The 11,926-nt window shown below is 47.9% G+C and overlaps 1 protein-coding gene across 1 annotated transcript; it reads left to right on the top strand.

The window, feature by feature from the left end:
- Window positions 1-536: 536 nt before the first annotated feature.
- Window positions 537-8,003, top strand: LOC119221733 (atrial natriuretic peptide receptor 1-like). Its single transcript, XM_037477787.2, has 23 exons — window positions 537-727; window positions 1,192-1,294; window positions 1,364-1,496; window positions 1,624-1,756; window positions 1,946-2,047; window positions 2,125-2,227; window positions 2,384-2,529; window positions 2,759-2,831; window positions 2,999-3,140; window positions 3,302-3,388; window positions 3,466-3,609; window positions 3,705-3,826; window positions 4,008-4,146; window positions 4,550-4,598; window positions 4,823-4,921; window positions 5,744-5,863; window positions 5,950-6,043; window positions 6,114-6,201; window positions 6,364-6,503; window positions 6,568-6,720; window positions 7,076-7,174; window positions 7,376-7,467; window positions 7,554-8,003. The coding sequence occupies exons 1-23, from the start codon at window positions 695-697 to the stop codon at window positions 7,722-7,724; spliced, it is 2,565 nt and encodes an 854-aa protein (XP_037333684.2). The 5' UTR covers window positions 537-694; the 3' UTR covers window positions 7,725-8,003.
- The last annotated feature ends 3,923 nt before the right edge of the window (window positions 8,004-11,926 follow it).

Consider the following 11,926-nt stretch of genomic DNA (forward strand, 5'->3'; position numbering starts at 1 on the left):
GAAGTCCTAAACAAAGACCATGTTGAAGACCTTTGATGAACAACCGCAGTAAAAATGCAGGATCTGGTTTATGGAAGAAACGTTTTTCATCGACTGAAAACAAATTAATGTAAAAGTCGTTACGTGTCGTAAAGAAAGAAGGCAAAAAACACTCAAAACACAACAAAACCGAAATTGTAGGTGAGTCAATGTTTTCTAAGAAGTCTCATGGTGACTTTGTAGATGGACTGTAGGAGCAACACCACGAGCATCAGATGGTCACATGTGGAGCATGAAGCAGCGAGTCTTCTATTCATCGTTTAGATGAACATGGAGCAACATCTCGTTCACAGGAAAACACCAAGAATTAAGGACCAACCTTCTACTGATTGTTCTGCTTTAATTGTTTCATTCCATCAGTTAACAATATTTATACTTAAGTATTAGGTACTAGTATTTTATTTGCATTTTTTATTAGTATTTTAGAGACAGAGACAGAGAGAGAGAGAGTGTCTCTCTCTCTCTCTCTGTCTCTCTCTCTCTCTCTCTCTCTGTCTCTCTCTCTCTCTCTCTCTCTCTCTCTGTCTCTCTCTCTCTCTCTCTCTCTCTCTCTCTCTCTCTCTCTCTCTCTCTCTCTCTGTCTCTCTCTCTCTGTCTCTCTCTCTCTCTCTCTCTCTCTCTGTCTCTCTCTCTCTGTCTCTCTCTCAGCAGCACGATGAAGAACCAAAGCCGTGTTTTTCTGCTCTGGGTAAGAAGATTGTTATTATTTTTATTATTATTATCACTGTTTATTGTTAATAGTTTTATCATCAAAATAAAAATGATTAATATGATATGGGCTCTGTTTAATAAGTAAAATAACAGCTGATCTTTTAAGGATTTCAAACATCGTCACATTAAAAATTTGATTTGTTTTAGAGGCTTTGTTTTGCATTCATTACTATTTTAATTATCTTGCAGTCTTTTGGTTATTTTTTATTAAAAGAGTTGCCTGGTTTACTTTTTATTATTTATTTTAAAGTAATGATATTTCATCGGTACATGTTTGGTTTTATGAATTTATGAAGACCTTTATTTTCTGGATGAAGAAATCTTTAGTGTTTTATTTTTTTGAGTTTGGATTAAATTTAAAAATGAATCTTTTGTTTTCTGATTAAATAGAAGATAATTGAATATTCCAACAACGAGATATGTGTGTGTGTGTGATCTCAGGTGTGTGCAGGTCTGACCTTCTGTTGGCACGACCTTGACAACAGTGAGTACGACTGTTGGCCTCTAGAGAAACCAAACGAGTACAACATGATGGACTGTGGAGGTGAGAACATCATCATCATCATCACCACCTCTGTCTCTGTCTCCCTCACCCTCTGCGTCTCCCCTGCAGGTCTGGAGATGTCCTGGGTGGAGCGTCCTCCGGAGACGGTGAAGAGCGGCGAGTTCTTCAGCGTCACGTACTCGGTGACGGCCACGGACTCTTTCTACTTCTGGGCCGTAGAGAACCACATCTTCCCCGACAGGTCTGACCCGCCCCTGCTGCTCACTGATTGGTCCTCACTCATCCGCTATACTGCCCTCCGATTGGTTGTTAGTACAGTAGTACGTCTTCTACAAGTCAGACGTGTGACTCACCTGACGTGTCTTTAGCTCCATCTCCACTGCTGAGGCCGCTCGGAGCTTCTGTGAACATCTGGACTGTCCGTCCAACTGGAGAGACGCTGATGGAGAAAACTGCTGCATCCACCACGCCAACATCCACTCCTGTCCTCTGGGTCACATGGTACCACGAGGGAGCCAATCAGAGCACATTATACATACATATATACACTAACTATTAACTAGTCACTATTAACTAATACGAACTACGAGCTAAATCTGGATCGTTTACATCGAGGGGACAAGAAGTTAAAATAGTACAGAAGAGACACATTTAAGATGAAATAACGTATTCCGGTCTGCTGACTTCCAGACGGAGAGCATCTGCGGCCCCTGGATCCCCGACGACGGGAAGATCTTCACTCACACCATCTCCACCTCGGGCCGGATGACCCAGACCAACTGGACCGCCAAGGTGACCCGCTGGGAACCCGAGAGGTTTCCTCCCACTCGAACCCGGGAGCGCGTTTAACCGCCTGCTCTGTCCTGCAGGTGGTGCTGTTCCACGCCGGCCTGACCTCGCTCATCGCCCACATCCGGGTGGGCCGCATGCAGGTGGCGCTGGAGGCCAAGAGCACGGTGCAGCCGGCTGTGGGTGAGCAGAGGAGCGAGTAGAAAGTAGCCAATCACAGACCTGGCCGATTGAAGCTCAGCGAATCACAGGCCTCCATTGGGTACGAGGTCACAGGAATGTCCTCCTACCGTAGTTTCACGTAGCTCTCGTCTCTCGCTTCTCTCCCATCGCTTACAGTGTGTGGCGACGGCGTCTGCGAGGAGGCGGAGCTTTGCTCAACTTGCCCGGCGGACTGCGGCGAATGCCCCATGACCCTGTCCACCAAGATGGCCGTCGGCCTGCCGCTGGGTCTGCTCTGCCTCTGCTTTGTGCTGACGGTCGTGGTGAGAACCTTCACCATCACACACCATCACACTGTCACACCATCACACTGTCACACCATCACACCGTCACACCATCACACACCATCACACCGTCCCACCATCACACACCATCACACACCATCACACCGTCCCACCATCACACACCATCACACCGTCCCACCATCACACACCATCACACCATCACACACCGTCACTGATGAATAAGAATAATAAAAACAATTTTCTTCAGTGGCTCCGGTACCAGAAACAGAAGCTTCTGTGGGACGAGAGCTGGATCATCGACTTCTCAAAGATCAAGCAAGGTACCGTAACCATCGAGCTAGGACCAGTTCATACTGGTGAGGCACATGTGAAGAACATGTCTATAACCAGAGGTCTGGAACGTGGCTCTTCTGGCACTATTCTAAAGCAGCTCTCCTGGTTCCTGAAGGTAGAAGCTCCTCCTCTCTCCTTCTGTCGGTGTCTGTAGATCAGGAGGCCCGGATGACCATGGGCAGCATCATGAGTGTACCGGTGGGGAACAGCAACAGCAACAGCAGCTGTGTGACGGCGCTGAGCTACACGGGACAACCAGGGGCACGGAGAACGCTCTTCACCTGCACCGGGATCTAGTGAGCCGACCGTGTTATTTTAGCTGTTAGCGGTTAGCGGCACAGTCCTGCTTCACTACAGCACCAAGCTAACGTTATCGCATCGGTAAAATTCAGTTTAAAATAATTTAAGTGATCCAGCAGTTCTTAAATATAATAATTGTGTAATAACTGTTCTCCAGTGACGGCAGGACGGTGGCCATCAAGAGGATCCAAACCAAATCGTTCTACCTGTCCAAGGCCATCCGACAGGAAGTTCAACAAGTCAGGTGACCACCAATAGGAGCCCAGATGGGGAGACACGTGGGTAGAAAGGTGGAGTACAGTGTTCTTGTTCACCCCTCAGGGAGCTCGATCACCCCAACCTCTGCAAGTTTGTGGGCGGTTGCGTGGAGGTGCCGGACGTTGCCATAGTGACGGAGTACTGCCCAAAGGGAAGCCTCAACGACGTCCTCCTCAACGAGGATGTCCCGCTCAACTGGGGCTTCAGGTGCGCAGACCCTCTCCAGGTTTCCATGAGGAGGAGGAGGGAGAGGAAGAGGAAGAGGAGGGAGAGGAAGTAACTGGCGGTTCGATTCCCTGCAGGTTCTCGTTCGCCACAGACATCGCCAGAGGGATGTCGTACCTGCACCAGCACCGGATCTGTCATGGCCGACTCAAGTCTCTGAACTGTGTGCTGGACGACCGCTGGGTCTGCAAGATCACAGGTGAGGGGAGGAGTCAGGGGTTCACCTGTCGGGTCCACCTGTGGGGTTCAATGGATATGAAGTGTGAATATTTTCACACCAGTTCCCAGAGAGTTAAGAGTTAATACTCTCTGGGAATCCCTGCTCCTGATTGGTCGGTTTCACTTCCTGCCGTTGAGGGACAGGTGTTCTGTCCTTTCAGATTACGGGCTGAGGACGTTCCGTAGAGACGACGGGTCGGAGCCTCTCTCCCCCTATCAGCAGAGCCTTCTTGAGGTGTACACGCCGCCCGAATTCAGCAGGTCCAACGTGGAGCCCACGCTAGCAGCAGACGTGTTCAGGTACGCAGAACACAACAGAACCCAACAGAACACTAAAAGAATCCAACAGAACCCAATAGAACACTAAGAGAACACTTAAAGAACCCAACAGAACCCATTAGAACACTAAGAGAACACTTAAGGAACCCAACAGAACCCATTAGAACACTAAGAGAACACTTAAGGAACCCAACAGAACCCATTAGAACACTAAGAGAACACTTAAGGAACCCAACAGAACCCATTAGAACACTAAGAGAACACTTAAAGAACCCAACAGAACCCATTAGAACACTAAGAGAACACTTAAGGAACCCAACAGAACACTAAGAGAACCCAACAGAACCCAACAGAAGCGAGATAGGTGTGAGCCTATTAAGGAGGTCTGAGTGGAAGCTGCTGCTCTCACGTTGTGTTCCTCCAGTTACTCCATCATCCTGCTGGAGATCGCCACCCGCAGCGACCCGGTTCCAGTGAGTCCCTCATGTGCACAAATACACACGTATATCCACACGTATGTTGATGTACACACGTATATCCACACGTATGTTAATGTACACACGTATATCCACACGTATGTTGATGTACACACGTATATCCACACGTATGTTGATGTACACACGTATATCCACACGTATGTTGATGTACACACGTATATCCACACGTATGTTGATGTACACTTGTGAATACTCCCCAGGTGGAGGAGGCCGCTGTGGAGAGCTCCTGGTGTCCTCCTCTGCCAGAGCTCATCTCCAGCAGAGCTGAAGCTTGTCCATGTCCCTCCGACTACGTCGAGGTGAGACACTGACGAGACGGGACAAAATGAGACAAATGAGACAATATGAGCATTGAGGACGTTTAAGGAAAAAAGAAAGAAGAAATGTAGATAATTAGTAAAACAGTCAATAAACTAAACGACAGTCTCCTGTCCCTCTCATGCCTTCTGTCCTCCCTGTGTCTCCTGTCCCCCTCATGCCTTCTGTCCTCCCTGTGTCTCCTGTCCCCCCCATGCCTTCTGTCCTCCCTGTGTCTCCTGTCCCTCTCATGCCTTCTGTCCTCCCTGTGTCTCCTGTCCCCCTCATGCCTTCTGTCCTCCCTGTGTCTCCTGTCCCCCCCATGCCTTCTGTCCTCCCTGTGTCTCCTGTCCCCCCCATGCCTTCTGTCCTCCCTGTGTCTCCTGTCCCCCTCATGCCTTCTGTCCTCCCTGTGTCTCCTGTCCCCCCCATGCCTTCTGTCCTCCCTGTGTCTCCTGTCCCCCTCATGCCTTCTGTCCTCCCTGTGTCTCCTGTCCCCCTCATGCCTTCTGTCCTCCCTGTGTCTCCTGCCCCCCTCATGCCTTCTGTCCTCCCTGTGTCTCCTGTCCCTCTCATGCCTTCTGTCCTCCCTGTGTCTCCTGCCCCCCTCATGCCTTCTGTCCTCCCTGTGTCTCCTGCCCCCCTCATGCCTTCTGTCCTCCCTGTGTCTCCTGCCCCCCTCATGCCTTCTGTCCTCCCTGTGTCTCCTGCCCCCCTCATGCCTTCTGTCCTCCCTGTGTCTCCTGCCCCCCTCATGCCTTCTGTCCTCCCTGTGTCTCCTGCCCCCCTCATGCCTTCTGTCCTCCCTGTGTCTCCTGCTGTAGCTGATCCGCCGGTGTCGTGCTCACAACCCCGTCCAGCGACCCACCTTTGAGCAAATCAAGAAGTTTGTCCAGCGGATCAACCCGGTGAAAGTCAGCCCGGTGGACATGATGATGACCCTGGTGACCAGACGTCTCACTTCCTGTCATTGATACCAGACCGAGCCACGTGATGTCATCTGATATCTGGTCCTCGTTGATATGTTCAGATGGAGAAGTACAGCAAACATCTGGAGGTGCTGGTGGCCGAGCGGACGCAGGATCTAACCCACGAGAAGCAGAAGACCGACCGGCTGCTCTACAGTAGGTCTTTGTCTGTCCTCACCTGTCCCTGTCCTGTCCTCTCCTCCGGTGACATCCTGTCTTGTGGTAGGTATGCTCCCTAAGCAGGTAGCGGACGACCTGCGACAGGGCAAACCGATGCAGGCTCAGAGCTACGTCAGCGCTACCATCTTCTTCAGGTAGGACCAGGAGACCCCTCGTCTTCTTCACGGGTGGAAGCTGCAAATGATGGTCCCTTTAGGGTCGAACAGACCATGAAGCAGAGGAGGCGTTAGGGCGTGGCTTCGCAGTGATTGACAGGTCTCTAACAGAGCTGTAAAGGTTTAAAACTGTGTGCGCAGTGACATCGTGGGCTTCACACAGCTCTCCAGCAGCAGCACTCCTTACCAGGTCGTGGACTTCCTCAACAAGCTCTACACCACCTTCGATGACATCATCGACAACTACGACGTCTACAAGGTGGAGACCATCGGAGACGCCTGTGAGTGACACACACACACACGCACACACACACACAGTGGGTGGTGTAACGCGTGTCCCTGCAGACATGGTGGTGTCCGGGGTTCCTCGGGAGAACGGGATCCTTCACGCCTCAGAGATCTCCAGCATGGCTCTGGACCTGGTGGGGGTCTGCCGCACCTTCAGGATCCCCCACAAGCCCTCCACCCAGCTGCAGATACGGGCCGGCATCCACTCAGGTAGCATCCATCAGCCCTATTGATCAGCCCTGTTGATCAGCCCTATTGATCAGCCCTGTTGATCAGCCCTGTTGATCAGCCCTATTGATCAGCTCTATTGATCAGCCTTATTGATCAGCTCTATTTATCAGCCCTATTGATCAGCTCTATTGATCAGCTCTATTGATCAGCCCTGTTGATCAGCCCTATTGATCAGCCCTGTTGATCAGCCCTATTGATCAGCTCTATTGATCAGCCCTATTGATCAGCTCTATTGATCAGCCCTGTTGATCAGCCCTGGTGATCAGCCCTATTGATCAGCTCTATTGATCAGCCCTGTTGATCAGCCCTGGTGATGAAGGTGTGGTCTCTGCAGGTCCGGTGGTGGCCGGCGTCGTGGGGACCAAGATGCCTCGGTACTGTTTGTTTGGAGATACAGTGAACACAGCTTCGAGGATGGAGTCCTCCAGTCTGGGTAACTGCTGTAACGTCATGAGGGACATTAAATACAGAAGTCTTTGAACGACACACACACACACACAGTCTGACACACAAGGTGTCTGAGAGATCACAGACTAAAGTGATACTAACAACAACAACAACATATATTAGTATGCAGGAGGAGTACTTTACCTGTAGTATAAGTACCTTGGCTGAGGTACCTGAGTCTTTGCAGCCCTGAAGATTCAGTGCAGCTCCAGCACCTTCTACCTGCTGGAGGAGATCGGCGGATACCTGCTGGACTGCAGAGGCGTGATGCAGGTCAAGGTGAGCACTGGTAGTACTGGGAGCACTGGTAGTGTTGGGAGTACTGGGAGCAGCCTGGTAGACCCTCTGCACTCTGTCTCTAACAGGGAAAGGGGGACATGAAGACCTACTGGCTGGAGGGGAAGAAGACGTCTCTGGTCTCCAAGGGCTGCGACGCCATGACGACCAAACGCGTTTCCACGGAGACTGTGAAAGAGCGAGGGACACACCTGTCCATGCCGGGTCTGATGGACAACGACCTCCTCCACGCCGCCTAGGCAGTGCTAGTGTGCTACACGCTACATGCTAAGAGCGTCATGCTACATGCTACACATGTTTAAACACGCTAATAAATATATTGGTAGGAATGTTGAGTCAAAGCTAACAGAGTGTATTCAACCTTAAATTGTTTTATGTAGTAGGAGTATTTAGTAAATCAATAAAACATTTAATATTAAATGTGTCACGTGACAGAATCAAACTCAGTAGTTTCTCTGCTATGAAGCGGCTCTAAACTCACATGTTAATTAATTATAACCTATACTTTTATGGAAATATAGTACTTCTCATTGTAGTACATTCATGTATTTATTGTAACAATTTATTATGATATGTTAAACAATGTAATGATTTTAAACTCATTAAACTCATTTTTATTTATAAAGGTAATTAAATCTCACTGAGATTAATTTGTATCTTCCAAAATATTTCATTATTTTGTATTATTGTTGAAGCCATAGAAATACATGTTTTTAAACAAATACATTTCATTCAAACAGATTTAGACTAAATCTGTTTAAATGAAATATATTTGATGAGGTCCCTCAGTCACTTCATTTCCAGTGTATTTGTATTTTTAGTCACAGACGCCACAGATTAAAGTCCCCTGTTGGTTGATTTATCCTCACATTGCGTAATAACCCATGTGTTTTACCTGGGGAGCATTTAGGGGTCAGGTGTCCTGCTCAGGGACACACGGAGCATCACAGTACTCCATCACCACCATCTCACACCATCAGTTATGTGTTGCTCTATGTTTATGTTTTAAGTCACTTGTAGTTAAATATGTTTATGATTTATAAGAGTTTGTATGTTTAATGACCTTAAAACCTTTTATTACATTACATCACATGTCATTTAGCCGACGCTTTTATCCAAAGCGACGTACAATAAGTGCATTTCCACAGAGAGATACAAACTCTGAAGAACAAGTAACAAGAAAGTACATTTTTCATCAAATAAGCAGTTTCAAAACATGTTATAGAAAAGTGCCATTATAAGTACAGTTTAAGTGCTATCGTTTGTTAGTGCTACAGTTTAGCTTAAAACAAGAAACTGTAACATATAAAGAGGTAGGAGTCAATTTTCACTTAAAAACAGCACAAGCAACAACAAGTTTAAACTTAATTCTTTTTTTCACATAAACAACTTGTCTCAAAATATTTTCACCTTTTGGGCTCATCACTTAAAATAATCTTGTTTGGTCTCCATAATGTTCATCAGTAAACATTACTGATGAACATTACTGATGAACTCAGTAACAAACAAGTCTTCATAACAGTAACATATTACTTGATTTTATCAGCTTCTCTCATTATTCTGAAGACGTTTAGAAATAATATATAAATAGTCTGAGATGATTGTAAATATTTCTTCTCAAACATCTAATGAAAGATAAATCAAAGCAGCAGAAAATCTCACACCTCTCACAAGAATCATCAAACTTTAGTTATTTTTACTCCTGCTCCTAGATGGTGGAAGGAGCTCTGTGATGACATCAGGACCACAGAGAGCCTTCACATCTTCACACTAACACACTGTAGACCTTAAACTGGACTCATAATGGATCTGATCTATAAAGAGTTGTACATCGGCTTATTTGATGAAACTGCACTTTGTTTCTTGATCTTCTGAGTTTCCTTATGGTTGAAATGCTCTTATTGTGAGTCACTGTGGATAAAAGCATCAGATAAATGACATGTGATGAAATGTGATGTTCAAACAGAACCTGCTGGTTCAATCATCATTTAAACATTTTCATAATTCAGAGACACTAGAAGACGTTAGTGCTCGATCCCTTTAGACTAATTCGTGATCATTTCTCATACGTTAGAACTGGTTAGCGTAGCGTAGCATGAAGACGAAGCAGAGGGACGTGTACTCATGACCACATGAGAGGAGCAGTGTTTTAATTACAGCAGAGATTTTAATTACAGATGAGCGTTTGAAGTGTCTTAACAGAATGAGTGCTCACCTCTCTCTCTCTCTCCCATTCACTGAGGAGCTCGCTCGCCCTCGTCCCGTGGAAAGCTATTACCACTTCTGAGAGGACAGAGTGTTTGAAGTGTGTGTTCAGAGCTCTTAGTTACAGAATACATCACCCTGTCTTTGTTTACCGTGGATCTGATTGGATCCCTGTGTGCCGCCTGTGGACCAATCACAGCGGAGGAAACTGACAGTGAACCGTGAAGTGTCAGTAAAGCATAAGAAACATTAGTGATGAATATGAACATTTAATGCTCACAGGCAGATGTTCACGTCTGGACACCAGCTGCTTCATTCATTCATGTGAATAACTGCAGATTCATATTTAGTCAATTTATTCTGGTAATTAGTGTCTCAGTGGCCTCGATGTCTTTGTGGACCAGACCAGCAGGTCTCTGGTCTCGTTGTCCTCGTGGACCAGACGAGCAGGTCTCTGTGGTCTTAATGTCCTTGTGGACCAGCAGGTCTCAGAGGTCTCGTTGTCCTCGTGGACCAGACCAGCAGGTCTCTGGTCTCGTTGTCCTCGTGGACCAGACGAGCAGGTCTCTGTGGTCTTAATGTCCTTGTGGAGCAGCAGGTCTCATTGGCCTCGTTGTCCCCATGAGGTCCCGGTTAGTTCATGCATCAAGGGTCTCTACATCGTGGTTCAGGAGGTCTGCGCTCTGGTCTGACGAGACTCTCAAAGCTGAAGAAGTCTACACAAGAGGACATGGACGGATGAGAGGCGTCTCCCCTCCAAAGAGCTATCAGTGCTTCTGCAGGACGGCGACCTTCTCTTCCAGCAGCCAATAAGCTGCGATCCTGCTGGCGTAGATCACGTAGGACCACGACAAGACCACCACAGCCAGCAGCAGCTGAGGGACAATATTATACCCTGTTAAAAGTGGTAATACTACAGGGTAGAAATACCCTGTGAGTAAGTACTCAACATTTACCACATTAAATATATTGAGTATATCAAAAAATATACTAAATATACTACTTACTAGCTGCTCACTAGCTACTTACTAGCTGTCCTCTAGCTGCTCACTAGCTACTTACTAGCTGTCCTCTAGCTGCTCACTAGCTACTTACTAGCTGTCCTCTACCTGCTCACTAGCTGTCCTCTAGCTGCTCATTACCTGCTCACTAGCTACTTACTAGCTGCTCACTAGCTGCTCATTAGCTGCTCACTAGCTGCTCACTAGCTGTCCTCTAGCTGATCACTAGCTGTCCTCTAGCCGCTCACTAGCCGCTCACTAGTTGTCCTCTAGCCGCTCACTAGCTGCTCACTAGCTGTCCTCTAGCTGCTCACTAGCTGCTCACTAGCTGCTCACTAGCTGCTCACTAGCTGCTCACCAGCTGTCCTCTAGCTGCTCACTAGGTGCTCACTAGCTGCTCACTAGCTGATCACTAGCTGCTCACTGGCTGCTCACTAGCTTATCACTAGCTGCTCACTAGCTTATCACTAGCTGCTCACTGGCTGCTCACTAGCTGATCACTAGGTGCTCACTAGCTGCTCACTAGCTGCTTACTAGCCGCTCACTAGCTGCTCACTGGCTGCTCACTAGCTGATCACTAGCTGCTCACTAGCTGCTCACTAGCTGATCACTAGGTGCTCACTAGCTGCTCACTAGCTGCTCACTAGCCGCTCACTAGCCGCTCACTAGCCGCTCACTAGCTTATCACTAGCTGCTCACTGGCTGCTCACTAGCTGATCACTAGGTGCTCACTAGCTGCTCACTAGCTGCTTACTAGCCGCTCACTGGCTGCTCACTGGCTGCTCACTGGCTGCTCACTAGCTTATCACTAGCTGCTCACTGGCTGCTCACTAGCTGATCACTAGGTGCTCACTAGCTGCTCACTAGCTGCTTACTAGCTGCTCACTAGCTGCTCACTAGCTGATCACTAGGTGCTCACTAGCTGATCACTAGCTGCTCACTAGCTGCTCACCAGCTGCTCACCAGCTGCTCACTAGCTGCTCATTAGCTGCTCACTAGCTTATCATTAGCTGCTCACTAGCTGCTCACTAGCTGCTCACTAGCTGCTCACTAGCCCCTCACTAGCTGCTCTCCTCCCGGGCATCTTTCCGTTAAGGGACAACACGTTCACCGGAGAACAGCAGAGCGGGTGACTTTACCACAGAGTAGATTCCGTTTAGATCCCGTCTGCTGAAGGCCGCCATCCTGTCTCCCAACCGGCTTTACTCTTCTTCTGTGGTTCTTGAAGTCGGTTT

Source organism: Pungitius pungitius, chromosome 1 (genome assembly GCF_949316345.1).
Source record: "Pungitius pungitius chromosome 1, fPunPun2.1, whole genome shotgun sequence".
In the NCBI taxonomy this organism is placed as follows: Eukaryota; Metazoa; Chordata; class Actinopteri; order Perciformes; family Gasterosteidae; genus Pungitius; species Pungitius pungitius.

Excerpts from the sequence above, each read along its gene's own strand:
- LOC119221733 (XM_037477787.2), top strand. The coding sequence starts at position 695 with ATGAAGAACCAAAGCCGTGTTTTTCTGCTCTGG. Across the intron at positions 3,141-3,301 it reads TTCACCTGCACCGGGATCTA|TGACGGCAGGACGGTGGCCA; the intron begins GTGAGCCGACCG and ends ACTGTTCTCCAG. Across the intron at positions 6,504-6,567 it reads GGAGACCATCGGAGACGCCT|ACATGGTGGTGTCCGGGGTT; the intron begins GTGAGTGACACA and ends GTGTCCCTGCAG.